Below are 23482 nucleotides of genomic sequence, written 5' to 3'. Positions count from 1 at the left end.
TTCTGTTCATCAGATTATTTATTCACTTGATTCTTAGATTCACTTGTTGATAGATGCATATTTGTTGTTCATAATTTGTATCTTTACCTTTTTCTTCCTCTTCCTCTTCTTAAAGGATACCTTTCAGCATTTCATATAATCCTGGTTTGGTGGTGATGAACTCCTTTAGCTTTTCCTTATCTGTGAAGCTCTTTATCTGACCTTCAATTCTGAATGATAGCTTTGCTGGATAAAGTAATCTGGGTTGTAGGTTCTTGGTATTCATCACTTTGAATATTTCTTGCCACTCCCTTCTGGCCTGCAAAGTTTCTGTTGAGAAATCAGCTGACAGTCGTATGGGTATTCCCTTGTAGGTAACTGAGTTTCTTTCTCTTGCTGTTTTTAAGATTCTCTCTTTATCTTTTGCTCTTGGCATTTTAATTATGATGTGTCTTGGTGTGGTCCTCTTTGGATTCCTTTTGTTTGGGGTTCTCCGCGCTTCTTGGACCTGTAAGTCCATTTCTTTCACCAGGTGGGGGAAGTTTTCTGTCATTATTTCTTCAAATAGGTTTTCAATATCTTGCTCTCTCTCATCTTCTGGCACCCCTATAATTCTGATGTTGGTACGCTTGAAGCTGTCCCAGAGGCTCCTTACACTATCCTCACATTTTTGGATTCTTTTTTCATTTTGCTTTTCCGGTTGGGTGTTTTTTGCTTCCTCGCATTTCAAATCATTGACTTGATCCTTGCGCTCCTCTGGTCTGCTGTTGGGAGTCTGTATAATATTCGTTATTTCAGTCCGTGTATGCTTAATTTCTAGTTGGTTCTTTATCATAACATCGAGGGTCTCATTAGATTTCTTGAGGATCTCACTACATTTATCGGCGGCTTCTAAACAGTTCTTGAGAGACCTTAAAAGTTTGGTTCTGAACTCTATATCTTCCATTGACAATTTTGTCCTGTTTTTTTGTCTCCGCATTTTGTTATGCTTCCTTGGTGCACCCCCTAGTGGTCTTTGTTCGCAGTCTTATAGTTAAATCTTGATTGTTGTAGCTAATTCCAGGGAGGGTTTGACCTCCAGGCCAAGTGGCTATGAGAATCAGCTGTGTCAGCAGTGAGAGAACTTCTGTCCTCTAGGGAGGTGCTAATCTAGCCTTTGCCTGAGGCTATCCGGCAAATGCCTCCGTGCAGGGTTTGGGCAGGGCGGGTCGCACAGGATCAACAGAGTGGGCGGGAGAGAGCAGTTATGGCGGCTCTCAGTCCTGTCCCCAGGGGCTCTGCCTCTCTGAGTCCCAGCACCCACTGCAAAGCTCAGAGAGAAAGCTGCACTCGCTCTGACCGAAGCCAGACAGTCCCGCTTCTCCCGTTTGAGTCTGGGTCCCTAAAGACTCGCCCGGATCTGGAGCTCAGAGTCTGCGACTCCCTCCTGATTGAAAACGCCAACCGCGCCCTCTGCCGCCAGCCCGCTCCGCGCACTCCGCACCTCAGAATTTGACTTCAGCACTGTGCCTCCTCTGAGTGTCCGTATGCGTTTCTCTTTCCTCCTAGTTGTAGGACTTCCACTCAGCCAGCGTTCCTGTGGTTCTGGGTGATGTCCCTTCCGTTTTTTGGTTTCACTTTTGAAGTAGTTGTTTAAAGCAGCAAACTCTGGCGTTATCCTATGCCGCCATCTTGGTTCTCGATATATCACATTTATTGATTTGTGAATATTGTACCAGCCTTACACCCCCAGAATAAATCCCACTTGGTCATGGTGTATGATCTTTTTAATATATTGTTGGATCCGATTTGCTAATATTTTTTGAAGATTTCAGCATCTATATTCATCAGGGATACTGGCCTGTTATTGGCCTGGTTTTGGAATTAGGATTAATGCTGGCCTCATAAAAGAAGCTTGGAAATGTTTTTTTCTCTTGGATTTTTTGGAATAGTTTGAGGAGTATGGTGTTATTTCTTCTTTGAATGTTTGGTAAAACTCCCCTGTGAAGCCATTGGGACCTGGGCTTTTGTTTGCTGGGAGGTTTTTGTTTTTTGTTTTTTGTTTTTTTTACTGCTTCTATTTTCTCAGTTGTTACTGGCGTGTTCAGATTTTCTGATTCTTCCTGATTCAGTTTTGGGAGACAGGGTTTTTCTAGGAATTTGTCCATTTCATCGACATTGTCCAGCTTGTTGGTGTATAGTTGTTCATAGTATTTTCTTACAATTCGTTGTATTTCTGTGGTGTCAGTGGTTACCTCTCTGCTTTCATTTCTGAATTTATTTATTTGAATCCTCTCTCTTTGTTTCTTCATGAGTCTAGCTAATGGTTCATCAATCTTGTTTATCTTTTCAAAGAACTAGCTTTTGGTTTCATTGATTTTTTTTCAATAGTTTTTTAGTCTCTATGTCATTTATTTCTACTCTAATCTTTACTATTTATTTCCTTCTAGTTACTCTGAGTTTTTCTTGTTCTCTCTATAATTCTTTAAGTTTTAGGGTTAAATAGTTTATTATTAATTTTTCTTGGTTGTTGTTTTTTTTTTTTTTTGAGGTAGGTCTGTTGTGCTATGAACTTCTCTCTCAGGATTGCTTTTGCTGTGTCCCAAGAGGTTTTGGGTTGTTGTCTGTTCATTTTCAATTGTTTCCAGGAAGTTTTTGATATCGTTCTTGATCTCATTGGTAACCATTCATCTATATATATAAAAGGCTAAGTGACCAACCATACATCCATCCGGCCAACCGACCAGCTGGTACATATGACACGCACTGGCAATTTAAAAATAAACGTTGAGAGTGCCCCGGAGTTCAGCCAGTTACGGTCCCAGGCCAGCAGTCACCCGCTTCTTCTTTTCAACATGACAGATGCCGCTGTGTCCTTTGCCAAGGACTTCCTGGCAGGTGGAGTGGCTGCAGCCATCTCCAAGACAGCGGCAGCACCCATCGAGCGGGTCAAGCTGCTGCTGCAGGTGCAGCATGCCAGCAAGCAAATCACTGCAGATAAGCAATACAAGGGCATTATAGACTGCGTGGTTTGTTTCCCCAAGGAGCAGGGAGTCCTGTCCTTCTGGCGTGGTAACCTGGCCAGTGTCATCAGGTACTTCCCTACCCAGGCTCTCAACTTTGCCTTCAAAGATAAATACAAGCAGATCTTCCTGGGTGGTGTGGACAAAGCCCAGTTTTGGCGATGCTTTGCAGAGAATCTGGCATCAGGTGGTGCTGCTGGGGCCACCTACTTGTGTTTTGTGTATCCTCTTGATTTTGCCCGTACCTATCTAGCAGCTGATGTGGGCAAAGCTGGAGCTGAAAGGGAATTCAAAGGCCTCGGTGACTGCCTGGTTAAGATCTACAAATCTGATGGGCTTAGAGGCCTATACCAATGCTTTAATGTGTCAATACAGGGTATTATCATCTACCAAGCTGCCTACTTCGGTGTCTATGACACTGCAAAGGGAATGCTTCCAGATCCCAAGAATACTCACATCTTCATCAGCTGGATGATCGCACAGTCCGTCACAGCGGTGGCTGGGTTGACTTCCTATCCATTTGACACTGTTTGTTGCCGCATGATGATGCAGTCAGGGGGCAAAGGAACTGATATCATGTACACAGGCGCACTCAACTGCTCGTGATGAAGGAGCTTTTTTCAAGGGTGCATGGTCCAATGTTCTCAGAGGCATGGGTGGTGCTTTTGTGCTTGTCTTCTATGATGAAATCAAGAAGTTCACATAAATTATTTCCTAGTCTTCCCTCTTCCAGCCCCCATGAACAGGCATGTTGTATTAAGTAACATATCTTGAGCATTCTTGACAGAGTTGGTTGTCTGTTTTATCAGTGGCAACTATTACTGGTTGAAAATGGGAAGCAATAATATTCATCTGACCAGTGTTCTCTTAAAGCCATTTCCATGATGATGACGAGACTCAATTATATTTTTTATTTCAATCACTCCTGATAAACAACAAATTTGAAGAAATAAAAAATATCTGAAGTAAAATAAATAAATAAATAAATAAATAAATAAACGTTGAATCGCACATGCATGATACATATAAAGCTCTCGCTGGTGCCAATCGCATGCTTGTGTTTCAATCTGTCATTGTCAATCGTGAATATGGTTGTTTTTGTTGACATTCTGAAGCTGAAAGAAAGCACTGTCATTGACAGAATATGTCTGAAGACCAACTATTGGCACAACGTACCTCTGAAGCTGAAAGAAGCTGGCATCATGATTATTAATCAATTTGTATATTATTTTCCTATACATTTTACTAATTTTATTTCCTCTCGGACACTTCTATTATAGAGAAAGGGCAAATAGCTATATTAAAATATTTCTTCTAATTAATTTTCTTTCAATGTGCACAGATTCATGCACCAGGCCACTAGTTGTTTAATAACACGCTATTTAGCTTCCATGTGTTTGAATGTTTTGGGGTGTTTTTACTGTAGTTGATTTCTAATTTCATTCCACTGTGATCTGAGATGTTTGATATGATTTCAGTCTTCTGGAACTTGTAGGGACTTGTTTTGTGTCTTAACATATGGTCTATCTTTATGAATGACGCATGTGCACTTGAGAAGAATGTATATTCTGCAGCTTTGGGGTGAAATCTATACATATAAGACCATAATATGCAAATAGACTGAATGGTGGAACAACTGAACAACCGGTTGCTATGATGTGCGCTACGACCAGGGGGTGCACGCGGGACATGGCAGGCATCAGCAGCAGGCACCAGAGTGCGGAACATGGCGGGCATCGGCAGTGGCAGGATAATGGAGCAGGTGAGTGGGAGCGCCAGACTAAGGTGGGGCGCCGGTTGCTGTCATCGGGGTGAGCCTCTTGTGGTTACTGAAAATTCTTTGCTCCCACATGCCATGGACTCGCCTGGCGCTTGCACCTGCTGCTGGCACCAGATCCACCACTCGCACCTGCTGCTTGCACCTGGCACCCGCCCCGATCACTCAGCACTGTCAACAGGTGCAAATGATGGCTGCCGGCCCCAGTTGCCCCTCAGATCTTCTCGACCTCCCGCTGCTCCTGAGGGGTGATTGGAGCAGCAGCTGCCGCTCACACCCGCTGACAGCGCTGGCCCCACTCACACCCACTGTTGACACTGGCCCCAATTGCTCCGCGCTGTCAGTGGGTGTGAGTGGAGCCGGCACCGTCAACATATGGGAGTGGTGGCGGTGGGAGCAGGGCTGTCGGCAGACGGGACTGGGGACCACAGCAGGAAGGACCAGGCGGGGGTGCGGAGGATAGGCTGAGACCTACCCCTGTGCCCACTGCAGCCTAGCAGCCCACAGTTCCTTTCAAGGTGCACAAATTTGTGTACTGGGCCCCTGGTGTTCTATAAATGTCAGTTAAATCCATCTGATCCAGTGTGTCCTTTAGAGTCACTGTTACTTAATTTTTGTCTGGAAGATCTACCCAGTGAAGTCAGTGGGGGTGTTAAAGCCCCTATTATGACTGTATTATTGTCGATCTCTCCCTTAAAGTTCTCTAGAAGTTTTTTTTATATATTTAGGTGCTTCTAGGTCCACCTGCAGAGTGAAGGGTCCAAGGTTTAATTCAGATCAAGGGCACATGCCTGCATTGCGGGCTCGATCCCCAGTACGGACATGCAGGAGGCAACCGATGAATGATTCTCTCTCATCATTCATGTTTCTCCCTCTCCCTTCCTCTCTCTGAAATCAATAAAAATACATTTTTTTTTAAAAAAAAGAAGTATTTAGACCCTGACTGGTTTGGCTCAGTGGATGGAGTGTCGGCCTGCGGACTGGAAGGTCCTGGGTTCGATTCCAGCCAGGGGCATGTACCTTGGTTGTGGGCACATCCCCAGTGGGAGGTGTGCAGGAGGCAGCTGATCAATGTTCCTCTCTCATCGATGTTTCTAACTCTCTAACTCTTTCCCTTCCTCTCTGTGAAAAATCAATAAAATATATTAAAAAAAATAAAATAAATAATAAAAAGAAGTATTTAGGTGCTCCTATATTGGGTGCATATATGTTTACCAGGATTATATCCTCTTGTTGGATTGACCCCTTTAGTGTTATGTGACCTTTGTTGTCTCTTGTGATGGCCTTCATTTTGAAGTCTACGTTGTCAGATTTGCATATTGCTACCCCAGCCTTTTTTTTCTTTTCTATTTGCATGGAAAATTTTTTTCCATCTCTTTACTCTCATCCTGTGTGAGTCTTTTGTTCTCAGGTGGGTCTCTTGTAAACAGCATATAGTTGGGTCATGTTTTCATATCCATTCAGCTACCCTTTGTCTTTTGATTGGAGCATTTAATCCATTTACATTTAGGGTTATTATTGAGAGGTACTTATTTATTGCTATTTTAATTCTGTATGCCTAGGTTTCCCTCTCTATTTCTACTTCTCATTACAGCAGTCCCTTTATTTATTTGTTTGTTTGTTTGTTTATTTATTTTTCCTTTTTATTGCTTAAAGTATTACAAAGGGTATTACATATGTGTCCTTTACAGCAGTCCCTTTAGCATTTCTTGTAATACAGGCTTGGTGGTGATGTACTCCTTTAGCCACCCACCCCCTGGGAAGCTCTTTATTTGGCCGTCTGTTTTCAGATCCCTGCTTTCCATTACCTCGAGGACTTCATGCCATTCACTTCTGGCCTGTAGAGTTTCTGATGAGTAATCAGGTGTCAGCCTTATGGAAGCTCTTTTGTAGGTAACAGTTTGCTTTTCTCTTGCTGCCTTTAAGATTCTCTGTCTTTAATTTTTGGCATTTTAATTATGATGTTTCTGGGCGTGAGCCTGTTTGGGTTCTTTTTGCTTGGAGTTCTCTGTATCTCTTGAACTTGTGTGACTTTTTCCATTACCAGGTTAGGGAAATTTTCTGCCATTATTTCTTCAAACACTTTCTCTATCCCATTCTCCCTTTCTGCCTCTCCTGGCACCCCTGCTATTTGAATATTGTTACGTTTCACTTTGTTCCCAGCTCCCTTAAGTTGTCCTCCTGTTTTTTAATTGTTTCTTTCTTTTTGGTTTTCTGATTGAGTAATTTTTTTCAACCCTGTCTTCTAATTCACTGATTGGATCCTCAGCTTCCCTTAATTTTCCGTGTATTCCTTCTAATGTGTCCTTTATTTGTTCTATGTCATTCTTTATTTCTGCTTTCATAGTTATATCTTTTCTCATGCTGTTGAGCATCTTTACCATCATTATTCTGAACTCTGTATCAGATAAATTTCTTATCTCTGTTTCATTTATCTCTTCTGGAGAATGCTCTTGTTTTTTTCATTTGTGGGTTGTTTCTTTGTCTCCTCATTATTGATGTCTGTTTGTGTTTGTGGCTATGTATTAGGTATATCTGCTACATCTCTCAGTCTCTAGTGCAGGACAGTGTGAAACACTGTTTCTGTCTAATTACATCAGGCAAAGACTCAAAGCCTCCAGAGACCACTCTGCCTGGAGACTGATTGAATTCAGTCTTGAGTAGCCCTCAGGCAATCATCCACAGGTGTGGCCAGAGGTTTTTCCAATGGGGTGGGACAATTGCTTCTGCCTGAAGGCTACTTGTTATTCTCAGTCTCTTATTGGGCCTCTCACACCATGGGCCAACATGTTTTTCACAGCTAGATGTTATGTGTGCACCTTTCTCAGTTCTGGTGCTCTCTGCTGTGGGGGGGGGCAGCTTGGGGATTAGACCCCAGAGTTCTCAGTGGCAACCCCCACAGCTTCGATAGCTCTCCAGACCCTCAGCTGCTGTCTGTGGGAGTCCTTCCAGCCTGTTCAGACCTTCACCCTTCCTAACAGTCTCTATGTGGTCTCCATTTTCTATCTTTGGTTACCAGAGTTCTCTCCAGCTAGCCTGCAGTTAATTATTCAGGGTGTTTTTTGTATTTTAGTTTTAATTCCAGTTTGGTCCTGGGAGAGTGCCTGTGTAGCATCCATTTACTCTGCCACCATTTTAAATCCATATAATGCCTTTCCCCCCCTTAAACCTTCACCTTTTTCACCCACCCCACACCCCCACTTTCCACTGGCAGCTGTCATTCTATTCTCTATCAGTGAGTCTGTTTTTATTTTGTTTGTTAGCTTATTTTGTTCATTAGATTCCACTTATGAGTGAAATTATATGGTACTTGTAATTCTCTGAGTGGCTTATTTCACTTAGCATAATGCTCTCCTGATCCATCCATGCTGTCCCAAAGGGTAAGGTTTCCTTCTTTTTTATGGCTGAGTAGTATTCCATTGTGTAAATGTACTACAGCTTTTTTGTCTACTCATCTACTGATGGACACTTGGGGTGTTTCCAAATCTTGGATATCTATAATAATAAAAGCGTAATATGCTAATTAGACTGGTTGCCCTTTCAGACGTCCTTCCAGATGACCTTCTGGATGAAACTGGGGCTGTGATGGAAGCCTGGGTTCTGGTTGCCAGAGGGAATCCAGGGTCCTGGTGCCAGAGGGAAGCCAATGCCGGCAGCCGGGGGAAGGAAGGCATACTCTAGCACAAATTTTGTGCATCAGATCTCTAGTTGTAAATAATGCTGCAATGAATACATGAGGTGCATATATTCTTTCAAACTAATGTTTTGAGTTTCTTCAGATATATTCCCAAAAGTGGAATTGCTGGGTAAGAAAGTTCCAGGTTGCTAACCAGTTTGGCTCAGTGGATAGAGCGTCGGCCTGCGGACTGAAAGGTCCCAGGTTCGATTCCAGTCAAGTGCATGTACCTTGGTTGCGGGCACATCCCCAGTAGGGGGTGTGCAGAAGGCAGCTGATCGATGTTTCTGTCTATCCCTCTTCCTTCCTCTCTGTGAAAAATCAATAAAATGTATTTTTTTAAAAAAGAAAAAAGAAAGTTCCAGGTTTAATTTTTTGAGTTAACTCCATACTGCTTTCCACGGTTGCTGCACTAATCTACATTCCCAGCAGTAGTGCACATGGGTTCCTTTTTTTCCACATCCTCACCATTACTTCTTGCTTGTTGATTTATTGATGATAGCCATTCTGACAGGTGTGAGGTGATATCTCATTCTTGTTTTAATTTGCATTTCTCTGATGATTAGTGACATTAAGCATCCTTTCATGTATATTTTGGCCAACTGTATGTCTTCTTCAGAGAAGTGTCTATGCAGATCCTTTGCCCATTTTTTTATTGGATTGTTTGTTTTTTTGGTGTTAAGACTTTAAATTCTTTATAAATTTTGGATATGAACGCCTTATCAGATGTGTTATTGGCAAATATGTTCTCTCATTCAGTGGGTTGTCTTTTCATTTTGTTGATGTTTCCTTTGCCGTGCAAAAATATTTTAGTTTGATGTAGTCCCATTTATTTTTTCTTTTGTTTCCCTTGATTGAGGAGATATATCAGAAACCATCTTGCAACAAGAAATTTTACTGCCTGAGATTTTACTGCCTGTTTTCTTCTAGGATTCTTATTGTTTTTAGTCTAATATTTAAGTCTTTTAATCTATTTTGAGTTTATCCTTATGTATGGTGTAAGAAGGTTGTCTAGTTTCATTTTTTTGCACATATCTGTCCAATTTTCCCAACATTGTTCATTGAATAGACTATCTTTACCCCATTGTACATGTTGCCTCCTTTGTAAATATTAATTGAGTATAAAGGCATGGGTTTGTTTCTGGGCTTTCTATTCTGTTCCATTGATGTATATGTCTGCTTTTATTCCAGTACCATGCTATTTTTATTACTATGGCCTTGTAATATAGTTTGATATCATATAGCATCATTCCTCCAACTTTGTTCTTCTCAAGATTGCTGTGGCTATTCTTTTGTGGTTCCATATAGAATTTTGGAATATTTGTTCTAGTTCTGTGAAATATGTCTTTGATATTTTGATAGGAATTGTGTTGAACCTATATATTGCTTTTGATAGTATAGACATTTTAATGGTGTTAATTATTCCTATCCATGAATACACAATATGCTTCTGCCTATTTTTTATTTTCTTCAACTTTTTTCTTCAGTGTCATAATTTTCTGAGTACAGGTCTTTTACATCCTTGGTTAAATTTATTCCTAGATTTTTTTTTTAATGCAATTGTAAATGGGATAGTTTTCTTAATTCCATTTTCTTTTTTTAAATTTTGATAGTACATTTATTAAAGTTAGGGACAGTGAAATAAGGAGAGACTTAGGATAGAAGTAGCACCAGGAAAGACCCTAGATGGGGTGGCTTTCGCTCACTGAGCAATAAGTCGCAGTGAAAGAAGTGAGCCAAGTTGCGGCTGCTGTCATCTCAGTGTAAAGTCAGAGAAAATGGGGCCTTGGGGACAGGTTCAGGGGGTTAGCCTGGAGTGAGCTGCCAATGCCCATTGCTCTCCTGGTTGCAAGTCTGTGGGGTCCCTTAGAGTTTAGAAGAGGCACGCATGTGGGGGATGCAGAGGGAGTAGGGAAAGGCATGGGCATGCTCCCAGGAGGGAGAGCACACTTAGTTTCCTTTTCTGATAGTTCATATCTGGTGTATAAAAATGCAACTGATTTCTGGATATTTATTTGGTATCCTGCCACTTTTCTGAATTCATTTTTCAGTTCTGGTAGTATTTTGGTGGAAACTTTAACATGTCCTCTGCAACTAAGAGCAGTTTTACTTTTTCCTTTCCAATTTGGATGCCTTTTATTTCTTCTAAGCTGATCACTGTGGCTAGGAAGTTCGGTACTATTTTGAATAAGAGTGGTGAAAGCAGACATCCCTGTCTTGCTCCTGTTCTTAGGGGAAATGGTTTTAGTTTTTGCCCATTGAGTATGATGTTGGCTATGGGTTTGTCATATATGACCTTTATTATGTTGAGATATGTTTCCTCTGTTTCTACTTTTCTGAGAGTTTTTATTGTAAATGGTGCTGAATTTTATCAAATGCTTTTTCTGCATCTATTGATATGATCATGTGATTTTTATCCTTTATTTTGTTTATGTTCTGTATCACATTTATTGATTTCAGATATTATACCAACTTTGTGTCCCCAGAATAAATCCCTCTTGCTGTATTGTTGGATCTGGTGTGCTAATATTTTGTTGAGGATTTTAGCATCTATGTTCATCAGGGGTATTGGCCTATAATTTTCATTCTTTGTAGTGTCTTTATCTGGTTTTATAATTAGGACTAGAGGCCCGGTGCATGAAATTCATGCAGTGTAGGCCCTCGCAGCCCCAGCTGCCTTGGCCCTTGCAGCCCTGGCTGCCTCGAGGCCCCGCCCTTCACCCACTGGTCATTCTGGTTGTTCTGCCATCTGGTCTAATTAGTGTATTAGCTCTTTATTATATAGGATGCTGGCCTCATAAAATGAGCTTAGGAGTCTTCCTTCCTTTCAAATTTTTTGGAATAGCTTGAGGAGTATAGATGTTAGTTCACCTTTGAATGTTTGATAATATTCACCTGTGAAGCCATCCAGTCCATGACTTTTGTTTGTTGGGAGTCTTTCTTTATTATTATTATTTCACTATCATTATCATTAATTATCAATTCATATTCATTATCACTATCATATCAATTCATTATCACTATCATATTCATTATCAATTTCACTACTTGTAATCTGTCTGTTCAGATTTTCTGATTCTTCCTGATTTACTTCTAGAAGATTACGTTTCTAGGAATTTATCCATTTTATCTAGATTGTCCGATTTGTTGGCATATAGTTGTTCATAATATTTTCTTACAATCACTTGTATTTCTGTGGAGTCAGTTGTTACTTCTCCTTTTTCACTTCTAATATTATTTATTTGGGTTCTCTCTCTTTTTAAATTGATGAGTCTGGTTAAAGGTTTATAAATCTTGTTTATCTTTTAACAGAACCAGCTCATGGTTTCATTGATCTTTTATATTGCTTTTTTAGACTCTATTTTGTTTGTTTCTGCTCTGATCTTTGGTATTTCCTTTCTTCTACTCACTTTGGCTTTGTTTATTGTTTTTTATTCTAGTTACTTTAAGTGTAATGTTAGATTGTTTATTTTAGATTTTTCTTGTTTCTTGAGGTAGGCATGTAATGCTATGAATTTTTCTCTTAGGACTGTTTTTGCTGTGTCCCATAAATTTTAATTTGTTTCAAAGTATCTTTGGATTTCTTCTTTGATCTCATTATTAACCCATTTGTTGTTTAGTGATATGTTATTTAGCCTTCATGTCTTTGTGTGTTTTCTAATTTTATCTTGTGATTGATTTCTAGTTTTATACCATTATGGTCAGAGAAGATGCTTGCTATCATTTCAATCTTCTTAAATTTATTGAGGTTTGTTTTGTGTCCTAACGTGTGATCTATGCTAGAAAATGTTCCATGTACACTTGAAAATAATGTATATTCTGCTGCTTTGGGATGACATGCGCTGAATATATAAATTAAATCTATCTGATATAGTGTGTCATTTAAGGCCACTGTTTCCTTGTTCATTTTTTTATTTCAATAGGCTGTTAAAATCTCTTAGTATGATTGCATTACTGTCTATCTCTCCGTGTGTGTGTGTGTGTGTGTGTGTGTGTGTGTGTGTGTGTTTACTTTTTAGAGAAAGAGAGGAAAGGGGAGAGATAGAGGGATAGAAACATCAATGAGAGAGAGGCATCATCGATTGGCTGCCTCCTGCATGTCCCATACTGGAGATTGAGCCTGCAACCCGGGAATGTGCCTGACCTAGAGTTGAATGGGTGACCTCTTGATTCATGGGTCGATGTTCAACCACTGGGACAGGTGATTTGCTTTATACACTGAGGTGCTCCTATGTTGGGTGCATAAATGTTCACAAGGGTTGTATCCTCTTGTTGGATTGTTCCCTTTATCATTATGTCCTTCTTTGTCTCTTACTATAGCCTTTGTTTTAAAGTCTATTTTGTCAGATATAAGTATTGCTACCCAGCTTCTTTTTCCTTTCCATTTGCATGAAATATCTTTTTTCATCTCTTTATTCTTAGTCTGTATGCATCATGGGTCTTTTGTAGACAGCATATATACTGGTTTTGTTTTCTTGTCCATTCAGCTCCCCTGTGTCTTTTGATTGGAACATTTAAGTATTTACATTTAAAATTTTTAGTATTATTTTTGTAAATGTATTTTTATTGATTTCAGAGAGGGAGAGGGAGAGAGAAAAATAGAAACATCAGTGATGAAAGAGAATCATTGATCAACCACTTCCTTCATGTCACCTATGGGAATTGAGCCCACAACCCAGGCATGTGCCCTGACCAGGAATCAAACTGTGATCTCTTGGTTCATAGGCTGATGCTCAATGCTCAACCACTGAACCATACTGGCCAGGCTAAATGATTATTGATAGGTACATATTTGTTGCCATTTTATTATTTTAGCTATGTTCCTTGGTGTGTGTGTGTGTGTGTGTGTGTGTGTGTGTGTGTGTGTGTTTTCTTCTTCTTAAAGAAGACCCTTTAACACATTTTGCAATTCTGGTTTGGTGGTAACAAACTCCTTTAGCTTTTTTTGTCTGAGTAGTTCTTTATTTCTCCTTCATTTTTAAATGATAGCCTTGATGCGTAAAGTAGCGTTGATTGTAGGTCCTTGCTTTTCATCACTTTGAATATTTCATGCCCATACTTTCTGGCTTGAAATGTTTCTGTTGAGAAATCAGCTGAAGGTCTTATGAGATGTTCCTTGTAGATAACTGTCTTTCTCTTGCTGCTTTTAAGATTCTCTCTTTGCCTTTAACCTTTGCCATTTTAATTATGTTGTGTCTTGGTTTGAGTCCATCTTGTTTAGAACTCTCTGAGCTTCCTGGACTTGTGTGTAACTTTCCTTCACCAGGTTAGGGAAGTTCTTGATCAGTATGTTCTTGATCACTTCTTCTCTTACACTTCATGTTGTCCCCCAAGTCCCTTAAACTATCCTCATTTATTAAAGTTCTTTTTTCTTTTTACTCCTCTGACTGGGTATTGTTGTTTATATTTACCTTGTCTTCCAAATCACTGACTTGATCCACTGCTTCACCCAACCTACTGTTTATTCCTTCAAGTGTATTCTTCATTTTTGACTGGTTCTTTTTTATTGTTTCTATGTCCTTTCTCATGCTGTAGTATTTCTCACTAAATTCTTTGAGCTTCCTTATAACAATTATTTTTTAACTCTATTTCTGATAAATTGCTTTCTTCCATTTCTTTTAAGATCTTTTTTCTGTGCTTTCATTTGTGGCATGTTTTTATTTTATTTTATTTTATTTTATTTTATTTTTTATCTACCCAGTTTGGCTGCCTGTTTGTGTTTATTTCTATGTATTAGTTACATAGAAATTATGACTGGTATGATTCCCAATCTTGGTAGGGTGGCCTTATGAAATAAGAGTTTTGTGGGACCCAGTGATACAGTCACCTTGATTATCTGCACTGGGTGTCCTAGGAATGTCCCTTGTATGGGTTATGTGGACCTCCTGTTTTAATTGATTCTTGATTGCTATCGGCCTATTCATGCATGGGGTAGACCCTCAGGCTAGCTGACTGTAAGGATCAACCCCAAACACAGTGTACAAGCTGCTGTGCGGGTGCTGACCACATGGAGCAGAATTCACCTCAGCAGGGTCTGGCGCTTGCTGAGATCTCCCTTTGGATATGCCACTTGTGAAGCTAATTGGTTCCTGCTCTGATGTTGTCTGAAGCTGGCCACTAGGTGCGTTGGTTCTGGGGGCTCTTGGGAGGGACTCTGGTGCAGGCCAATGTCAGACACTGCCTGTGCCTGGTCCTGAGCAACCTGTTTGAAGTTACCAAGCAACCCATAGTTTGTAGTTACCGCTGCTTGGCCTGTGTGTTCGTGGGAAGGACCAAGCTGCCCACCACGTCCAGCTTTTATGAGCACTGGGCTGGGGGCAGGTCAGCAAAGTCCCAAGGCACCATGAGATCTACTTCCGTCTGCTTATTCCTGCCAGCTGCCTGTTAGTCTCAGTCCTGAAAGAGCCTCTGGCGGTACTTGAGTTCCATGAGGTAGGTTCTCAATGACTCACCAAGTAAGGGCAAGTGGTGTTCACCAGATATTGCAGGTTCAAACTCAGTGCCAGCGCTGGGTCTGAGTCCACTAAGCAGTGCCCCAGCCTATACCAAGTCTAGCTGTCCCTACTGGGTGCTGGCAGACCTATGTGGTGGGGTCTCAGGGAGTCATCAGGGTGAGGCTAGCGGAGTTTATCAGGCCCAAACATATCAAAATTTGGCTGCGTGAATGGAGAGCTCTGCACTGGTCATACATGCGAGGGAAAAATGGCCCCTGTCCTAGAGCCACACAACTCAGTCTGTCCCATATTCTGCCAGGAACCCGATCAGCCTCGTGGGGCCCCTGGGAGTCAGGAGGGTGGGGTTAGTTGCTCTCCATGAGGGGAGGTGCCAGTCAGGCTTGGGAGTAGGTGGGGGGAGTGGCCTCCTGACCCAGAGTTACACAACTCAGTCAGCCCTGGATTCTGCCCAGATCTTGGCAGAGCGGAGCCACCAGGAGTCTGGAGGGTGGGGCTGCCACAAGTCCAGAGAGTGGGGCTAGTGGATCTCCCATGGGGGGGGCACCAGTCAGGTTCATGGGAAAGTGGTGGGAATGTCCCCCACCCAAAGCCATAGAACTAAGTTATTGATACCCCCTGAGTCTGCTTGACCTCTACACCCCAGCTCAGGCAGCTAACTCCTCAGCATGGCACAAGCTCCCCAGGGTAGGGTGAGAGGGAGTCCAAAGGGTAGAGCTGTTGCTTTTCCCTAGGCTGATGTTGTATAGAGGGGAATGCTCCATCCAAGAAAGATGGAGTCTATAGTGTGGGAGGGGCACTCAGCACAGGAATCCTGTCCCTTTAATTCCCTCCCCAGAGCCACAAATCACAGTCTCTCCTCACACAACTCTAGTCTGCTTCACCCTCCCTCTGCTGGAGCCCAGGGTAAGTGGCTGTCAATGAGATTTGGTGCTTTGGCCCTTTAAGAGGGTGCCTGTGTTTCTAGCAGACTCCCATCTCTCCCTGGCAGACAGAATCCCCACTGATTTTCACAGCCAATGTGATATGGGCACTTCTTCCCAGTCCAGTGCTCTGGGGTGGGGAGCGTGGCTTGGGACTGAGACCTCATGCTTCTCAGGGGAACCCCCCAAAGCTTAGATATCCCTCTCAAATCTCAGCCTCTGCCCTTGAAGGGGGGCCAGCCCTTTTCACACCTCTGCCCTTTCTACCAGTCTCACTGTGGCCTCTACTGTCATCCTTGTTATAAGACTTCTCTTCAGCTTGTCTTCAGTTGGTGATTCAGGTTTCTTGCTCTATATTTTTGTTGTAATTCCAGTTTGGTCCTGGGAGGAGGTGAATGTGACATCCACCTACTCTGCCACCATCTTGGATCCCCCAGCATGGGAATTCTTGTCCATTTTTTACCCTTTTCTCAAGGAATAAGCCTCAGCCATTAATCATCATCTGAGGCAAAAGTTATTCACCTTCCACCTCCTCACACCTACATAAAAAAGTTCCAAAGGCCCTGGCCCGTGTGCCTCAGTGGTTACAGGATTGGCCAGAGCACCAAAGAGCCCCAGGTTTGATTCCGGCACCCCACATGCAGGAGACAACCAATTGATGTGTCTCTCTCACATCAATCTTTCTCTCTTTCTCTCTCTGTTTCTCCCTTCTACTCTCTCTAAAAATCAATGGCCCTAGCTGGTTTGGCTCAGTGGATAGAGTGTCAGCCTGTAGACCAGTGATGGTGAACCTTTTGAGCTCAGTGTGTCAGCATTTTGAAAAACCCTAACTTAACTTTGGTGCCGTGTCACATATAGAAATTTTTTGATATTTGCAACCATAGTAAAACAAAGACTTATATTTTTTATATTTATTTTATATACTTAAATGCCATTTAACAAAGAAATATCAACCAAAAAAATGAGTTCACGTGTCACCTCTGACAAGCGTGTCATAGGTTCGCCATCACTGCTGTAGACTGAAAGGCCCTGGGTTCAATTCTGGGCACATGCCCAGGTTTTGGGCTCGATCCCCAGTAAGGGGTATGCAGGAGGCAGCTGATGAATGATTCTCTATCACCATTGATGTTTCTATCTCTCTCCCTCTCCCTTCCTCTCTGAAATCAATAAAATATATATATTTTAAAAATCAATGGAAAAAATATCCTCTGATAAGGATTAACAAAACAAAACAAAACAAAAAAGGTCCACAGGAAGGATTAAATGGTGGCTGGGATGGAAAATTTCCTGAACAAGTATTTTACAACCAGAGTTTTGTTGTTGCTGTTGTTAATTCTCACCTGAGTATATTTTTTCCATTGCTTTTCAGAAAGAGTGAAAGGGAGGGAAGGAGGGAGAGAGAAGGAAAGAGAGAAAACATCAATGTGAGAGAGACACATCGACTGACTGACTCCTGCATGTGGGGAGCCCAAGACCCAGTACATGCCTGTAACCAGGAATCGAACCTGTAACCCTTTGGTGAGTGGACCAACACTCACCGGCCACACCGGCCAGGGCTTTTCAACCAGATTTAAAAAACAAATAAACAAACAAACAAACAAACACAGACTATCTAGGATTTGACATCTTGACCCCCGAGTAAATCTTGGGAATATTTGCAAGAAATGTCTCTTGCCCTTTAAGATTCTCTAGTAACTCCATTTCAGATATTGATAGTGAGAGCAGTGGGTTGATACTGCCTTGTTACTCAAGGGCTTCCAAGCATTTTCTAGATAAAAGCTGCCTAATCTTTGTGACATTCCTGTCTTTACCATGCTCAGTCAGGTAGAAGTGAAGAAGGATTTAAAGAGGGCCTTGCCAGGGGCAAGATATAGAACTGAAAACATTTTTTAAAACATTTTATTGCTTTTACAGATCGGGGGTGGGGGGGCAAAAATTAGGATTCCCCCCCTCCCCTGCCGCCATTCTCCTACAAGAGGAACTTATATGTTATCAATAGTAAAATATTTTAAAATACAAATACTGTGTCTCTACAATGTCTTTCTTTCTAGAGGAAGGATGGAATGAATGTCTAAACAGGATCAGTGACATTCTTTCTCGTGAATTTGTTTTACTAAAATTCCTATCCTTACTCTTTGAGGTCTTGCTTTGACTCTTTTTCCCCAAATCTCCCTAAGTGTTTGTTCCCAGTGCAGATGCTTATCCTGTTTCCTTAGTCACTTAGCAGCAAGGTACACAGTTTTAGGCCCTTAATGCTTCCTCCCAGCAGTGCCAGATGCCTGACATCCCTGTCTAAGGACCATTTCCAGAGGAATGTCAGCCTCCAGCTCAGACATGGGGATTTGTGCCAGAAGGATAATTGCAGGCCCTGTCTTTGAAGTGCCTGTTGGAATGGGGTATTGGTTCCTTTATGCCCTGGGCCTGGAGCTGCCAGCCAAGTGGCTGCCTTAAACCTTGGGGGGGAGCCTGCCTTCCTTCTCACCCTAAGCTGCTTTTAAGCCCCAAGACTGGAGAGCAGAAGTGCTAGACATTCTGAGTCCCTTCTGGGTGGCCCTGAACAGGTTACCGAGGATTTCTAGAACTTCAATTTTTCCATTATAAAATAGTGGGAATAATCCCATACCAGAAAAAAAGATCAGGAAGAGTTTGGACGATAGTAATATGTTGATGGGTAAGTTGTCCCTTGTACCTGCAATGATCCCTGCATAGTACTGAATAAAGACATAACCTGGGGCCTCTTGAAAAGAAACCTGAGAAAAAGTCTTGAAAAATGAGTCCTTACTTAGTTGGTGACAATAGCTGTGGCATAAGAAAATGTTCTGCAGTGGGCTTGCGTTTTCATCCTGCCATCTGCAATCTGGGCCTGCTGCCAGAGTGATTTAACACAATGCATCAGTATGGTTGCATGGAAAGCACTTTGTAAGCAGCTTTCTGGTCTACCTTTGCTTTTACATTTTGATTTGGGATAGCCCAAGTGCAAATCCGCTCCACATTGTTGTGGTTCAGTGACTTCCAGGGTGGATCTGATTTCAAATGAATTGCCACTGTAGATGGACCTCTGCTGACCTGCTCTCCCACTGCACCGGCCTCACCCTTTTCCCTCCACTGTCACTGCCTCTCCCAGGGGTATCAGATATGATGTGACCTATGGTGAGGCTCCTGATGACTCTGTGGAGTTAGTGACTATTGAATTCTTAGGAGCTGTGGCAGGATTGGGAAAGCTCTGGCTAGCCAGGGCCTGCCAGCAGTTTCTGTTACCGGTTTGTAATTTGGCTGGATTCTGTTTTCTCACTGGTGCTCCACATCATATGAAAGCTGGACACATTTTGTTGGTTTTTACTTGTTTCTTTGAGATCAAGATAGAAATATCTCTTTTTTTCCTGACACATTTATTGTGACAAATTTCAAGTAATAAAAAATGGATAAAGTAGCAAGCGCCCCATGCTACCCCTGCCACAGGTCAGACAGCCGCATGCTCACCGGCATGTTTCTTCATAGTGCCCCTTTATTTGCTGTCAATCTGAGCAACTTAGGGTCCTGGAAAGATCTTTGTTTACATTGAAAGACTACTCCTACTCCCCCCCTTCGCCCATCTGCCCTCTTCTATACTTGGCCTATGGCCACGCTAGCCACCCTCTTGACATCTTCCATCAGGGACTCTCCTTATTTCCTTCTTTCTCCTCCCCCCAGGCTGTGTATAAGATGGCAGATGTAGCCTGCAAATGCCATGGCGTCTCTGGGTCCTGCAGCCTCAAGACCTGCTGGCTCCAGCTGGCTGAGTTCCGCAAGGTGGGGGACCAGCTGAAGGAGAAGTACGACAGCGCTGCTGCCATGCGCATCACCCGCAAAGGCAAGCTGGAGCTGGTCAACAGCCGCTTCAACCAGCCCACCCCGGAGGACCTGGTGTATGTGGACCCCAGCCCTGACTACTGCCTGCGCAACGAGACCACAGGCTCCCTGGGCACCCAGGGCCGCCTCTGCAACAAGACCTCGGAGGGCATGGATGGCTGCGAGCTCATGTGCTGCGGCCGCGGCTACGACCAGTTTAAGAGCGTCCAGGTGGAGCGCTGCCACTGCAAGTTCCACTGGTGCTGCTTCGTCAAGTGCAGGAAGTGCACGGAGGTCGTCGACCAGCACGTCTGCAAATAGCCGGGACCACGTCCTGGCCTCCTCTCCACTCTGCCTCACAGAAGATTATATATAAAAATCTATATAAATATATTTTATATTTGTATAAATGAATGGATGAATGATAATTAAAAGATGAAAATGGAAAGGAAAAGCTTATTTAAGAGATGCTAGAGGTCTTTGAGGATTGGACTTTGCAGGTTGTCAGCTCCCAGGGGGTGGGACAAAGGGCTTTTTCCCCTCCCTCGAGGGGGGACTCTCAGGATGTGGGACTTGGGAATATTTGCTGCCTATCCACCATGGCTTTGAGGAGAGAGGTGGTGGGTAGAAGGAGAAGATGACTTCGTCTGGAAGTCTGGAGTCTCTGTTGGGTACATGACTGCCCTGTGACTCCAGCCTGTGGGCCTACAGGCCCTGTGGGAGGCGGCAGGAGCTCAGTGTAGGCTTTGAAGTCTGCAGGGTCTTGCTCAGAATATTGACGGGTTCTGTGAGAGGGCCACTGCTTTCCTACCTTTCCATTGTGTGCAGACCTGCAAAAGTGAGGAGCCGTCCGATGCCATCTCTGACCCAGGACTGCAAAGGGGCCCGCTCCTCCCTGGGCCTCTTTCCAATGAGAATGACTCTTCCTCCACAGTTCACTAGCTCCTGCCGCAAGTCCCCTGCACCAGGAGGAAAGCGGCCCTTTGGCCTGACATGTTAGGAAAGACATGGACATGGACTGAATGTTTGTGCCTGAGCTGCACAAAGCCGGGTGTGTAACCGTACTGAGTGAACATTGCACTGTGCTCCCACCAGGGAGAGGAACCTTGTGATGCTGCTGCTGTCAAGTCCTCCAACAGCGGAGGCCTCATGAGCGACAGGATGCGTAGCTAGGTCAGGCTCGCTGGCCTGGCATGGTCTCTTCATCTCTGCCCCAGATGTACAGTTTCTCTCTGACATTAAATACCCTTCATTGAAGTTTTCCTCCTTTCCTTATCTGGACTCATGATTATCTTTCGTGAGTCTCCTCTGATTTTTTACCTAATCCTTAGCACCCTCCTGCATGGTGCACATATGGAAGAGGGTAAGGAAATGGAAACTTTTTAGAATTCTAGTGTGGTGATCAGAGACAAGGACAGGAGAACGTTATCAGAATTAAATAAGGTCATGCATCTAAGTGTTGTTCCCAAGAACTAACACAAAGTTTAAAACAATAAATGGTAGCTATTAATATTACTATTATCAGCAAAAGGATTCAGAGATTTAAGTTTAAACCTCACATTGACTTCCCCTTTCCCTTCTCCCTCCATTTACAGCCTACCAAGTTAACCTGGTTTGTTCGCTGGGTCGCTGGGAAAGCACAGGCAGTGGGATGCTCTCTGCAGGATTCTGTGTATTGTCAACTCCAGTTTTGGACTCCAGGGGCTGGGGCCAGGAGAGAGAGTAAGGCAGAGCTCAGGGGTCCAAGAAGGGAGCTGTTATGTCCTAAAAAGAAGGAAGGAATTACGAGGAGAGACGTTGATCCGGGCTGCACTAGGTGACCAGCCTTCAGGTGAGCCAGTAACCACATAAAGACACCTGTTTTATTCTAGAATGTATTTCCTGGAAAATAATGGAATTAAGGAATTTTACCTTGAGTTATAATAATACTGCAAAACAATCTAAAACATATCTGCCTGAGAGTATCCATGGCTATATCTACTACTTGTATCTTTAGTATCTAAAGGGGAACCTTCTGACTTGACATCAAAGACTATAAGATGTAGGTTATTTTACCAGTAACTGGTTTTCACACTGTTACGCAGACTCCCGTGGTCAACATTTTCAAGACGAGTACATAAAAGAAAGTGATTGAAGTCAGCTGGCCTACAAAAGACCAAATCCATGTCCTTGGCTTCATTAGTTGGCATTTAACTAAATAAACTAACTGGCCACACAGATCAGCAGTGATAATGCGGGTTTTGAAACACTGGCTGGCATTATTGCTTTTTGCCACACCACGTGGAGAGCATGGAGAGTCACCGTATACCAGGTGCTCAAAGTGTTTAAGAGCTGAAATCCAACTCATCCTTAGAAACTACAGGAAATTCATTGAGAGTGACTTGTCCACTATCCTAAAATGTGACTTCTATGCTCATTAAGGGAGGTGGGCCATCTTAATTATGTTGAGGTCTTCCTATGGCAAGAGAATGGAGTAAATTGTTAATGTTTCTTTCTGATGTGGAGAGCAAATCATGTGTTCAAGTACCAATGTGACTATTGCATCCACTGACCACCAGGGTTAGGAAATATTTGATTTTTAAAATAGCTCTAACTGGTTTGGCTCAGTGGATAGAGCGTTGGCCTGCGGACTGAAGGGTCCCAGGTTCGATTCTGGTCAAGGGCATGTACTTTGGTTGCGGGCACATCCCCAGTAGGAGGTGTGCAGGAAGCAGCTGATTGATGTTTCTCTCTCATCAATGTTTCTGACTCTCTATCCCTCTCTCTTCCTCTCTGTAAAAAAAAAAATAAATAAAATATATATTAAAAAAATAGGTTGGGAAGCCCTAGCTAGTTTGGCTCAGTGGATAGAGCGTCGGCCTGTGGACCGAAGGAAGGATCCTGGGTTTGATTCTGGTCAAGGGCACATATCTTGGTTGCAGGCTCCTCCCTGTCCTGGGCCCTGGTTGGGGCACATGCAGGAGCCAACCAATGGATGTGTATCATTCACATCAATATTTCTCTCTGTCTTTCCCTCTTTCTTCCACTCTCTATGAAAATCAGTGGGAAAATATCCTCAGGTGAGGATTTAAAAAAACAAACACACACACAAACAATAACAAAACAAAACAAGACAAATAACTAGGTTGGGAAGAAGGTATAGTTACTGTCACATGCTTGTTAAATCCTGGTGAGTTGGCAGTTGTCTGCTAAGTGACCAGTAATGACACAGGAATGTGGCTGGAGAATATAGGGACCAACCTAAAAAAATGAGCTTCTACCCAGAACCATTGAATGTTGGAGCAGGAAGGGAACATGACAGTCAGATCTCTAGCTCCTGGGTTTCAGATACAGAGCTCCAAATCTTGAGTAGGTCCCAAACCTTAGGATGCTCTAAAAATGCAGAGTCCTAGGTCTCCAACACCAGAAATTTTTATTCAGTTGCTCTGTGGTGGTGTCTGCACCTTTAACAAGGACCTGAGATAACACGCCGATGGTCCAAAGACTACACTACCTGTATGCATATATATGCATAACCCATGGACGCAGACAGTGGGTTGGAGAGGGCTTGGGCGGGGGCGGGGGTGTGCGGAGGGGGTGGGGTGGGGGAGGAAAGGGGGCATATGTCATACTTTCAACAATAAAGATTAAAAAAATAAAACCTGACAGTTAAAAAAAAAAAAAAAGACTCCACTGGACCTATTGTCATTAGAGCTAACCCAAGATCAGCAAGGAGGCAGGCATTCAGGTCCTGATTCCCAACCCACTGGGCCACCCTGTGCAGGATCCGTAGTCCCTGACATGTATCATTGTTAACATGTAGTCTAATTGGAAGGTCATTGCATTGGATGTAATGCCTGGATCAA

At 42.9% G+C, this 23482-nt stretch overlaps 2 protein-coding genes across 2 annotated transcripts in view; both read left to right on the top strand.

Moving 5' to 3' along the window:
• Positions 1-22201, top strand: part of WNT5B (Wnt family member 5B) — a 160347-nt gene extending 138146 nt beyond the window's left edge. Inside the window, exon 5 of the mRNA XM_036298474.1 lies at positions 19500-22201. Within this exon, the coding sequence (XP_036154367.1) occupies positions 19500-19958 (459 nt within the window). The 3' untranslated portion in view covers positions 19959-22201. The remainder of the gene's footprint in view (positions 1-19499) is intronic.
• On the top strand, positions 2787-3602 carry LOC118650249 (ADP/ATP translocase 2-like). The gene has a single exon (XM_036298475.1). The coding sequence runs from the start codon at positions 2814-2816 to the stop codon at positions 3585-3587; it is 774 nt and encodes a 257-aa protein (XP_036154368.1). The 5' UTR covers positions 2787-2813; the 3' UTR covers positions 3588-3602.
• Positions 22202-23482: the final 1281 nt, after the last annotated feature.

Source organism: Myotis myotis, unplaced genomic scaffold, assembly GCF_014108235.1.
Source record: "Myotis myotis isolate mMyoMyo1 unplaced genomic scaffold, mMyoMyo1.p scaffold_m19_p_3, whole genome shotgun sequence".
Taxonomy (NCBI): Eukaryota; Metazoa; Chordata; class Mammalia; order Chiroptera; family Vespertilionidae; genus Myotis; species Myotis myotis.
This window is presented reverse-complemented; position numbering and strand designations above follow the sequence as displayed.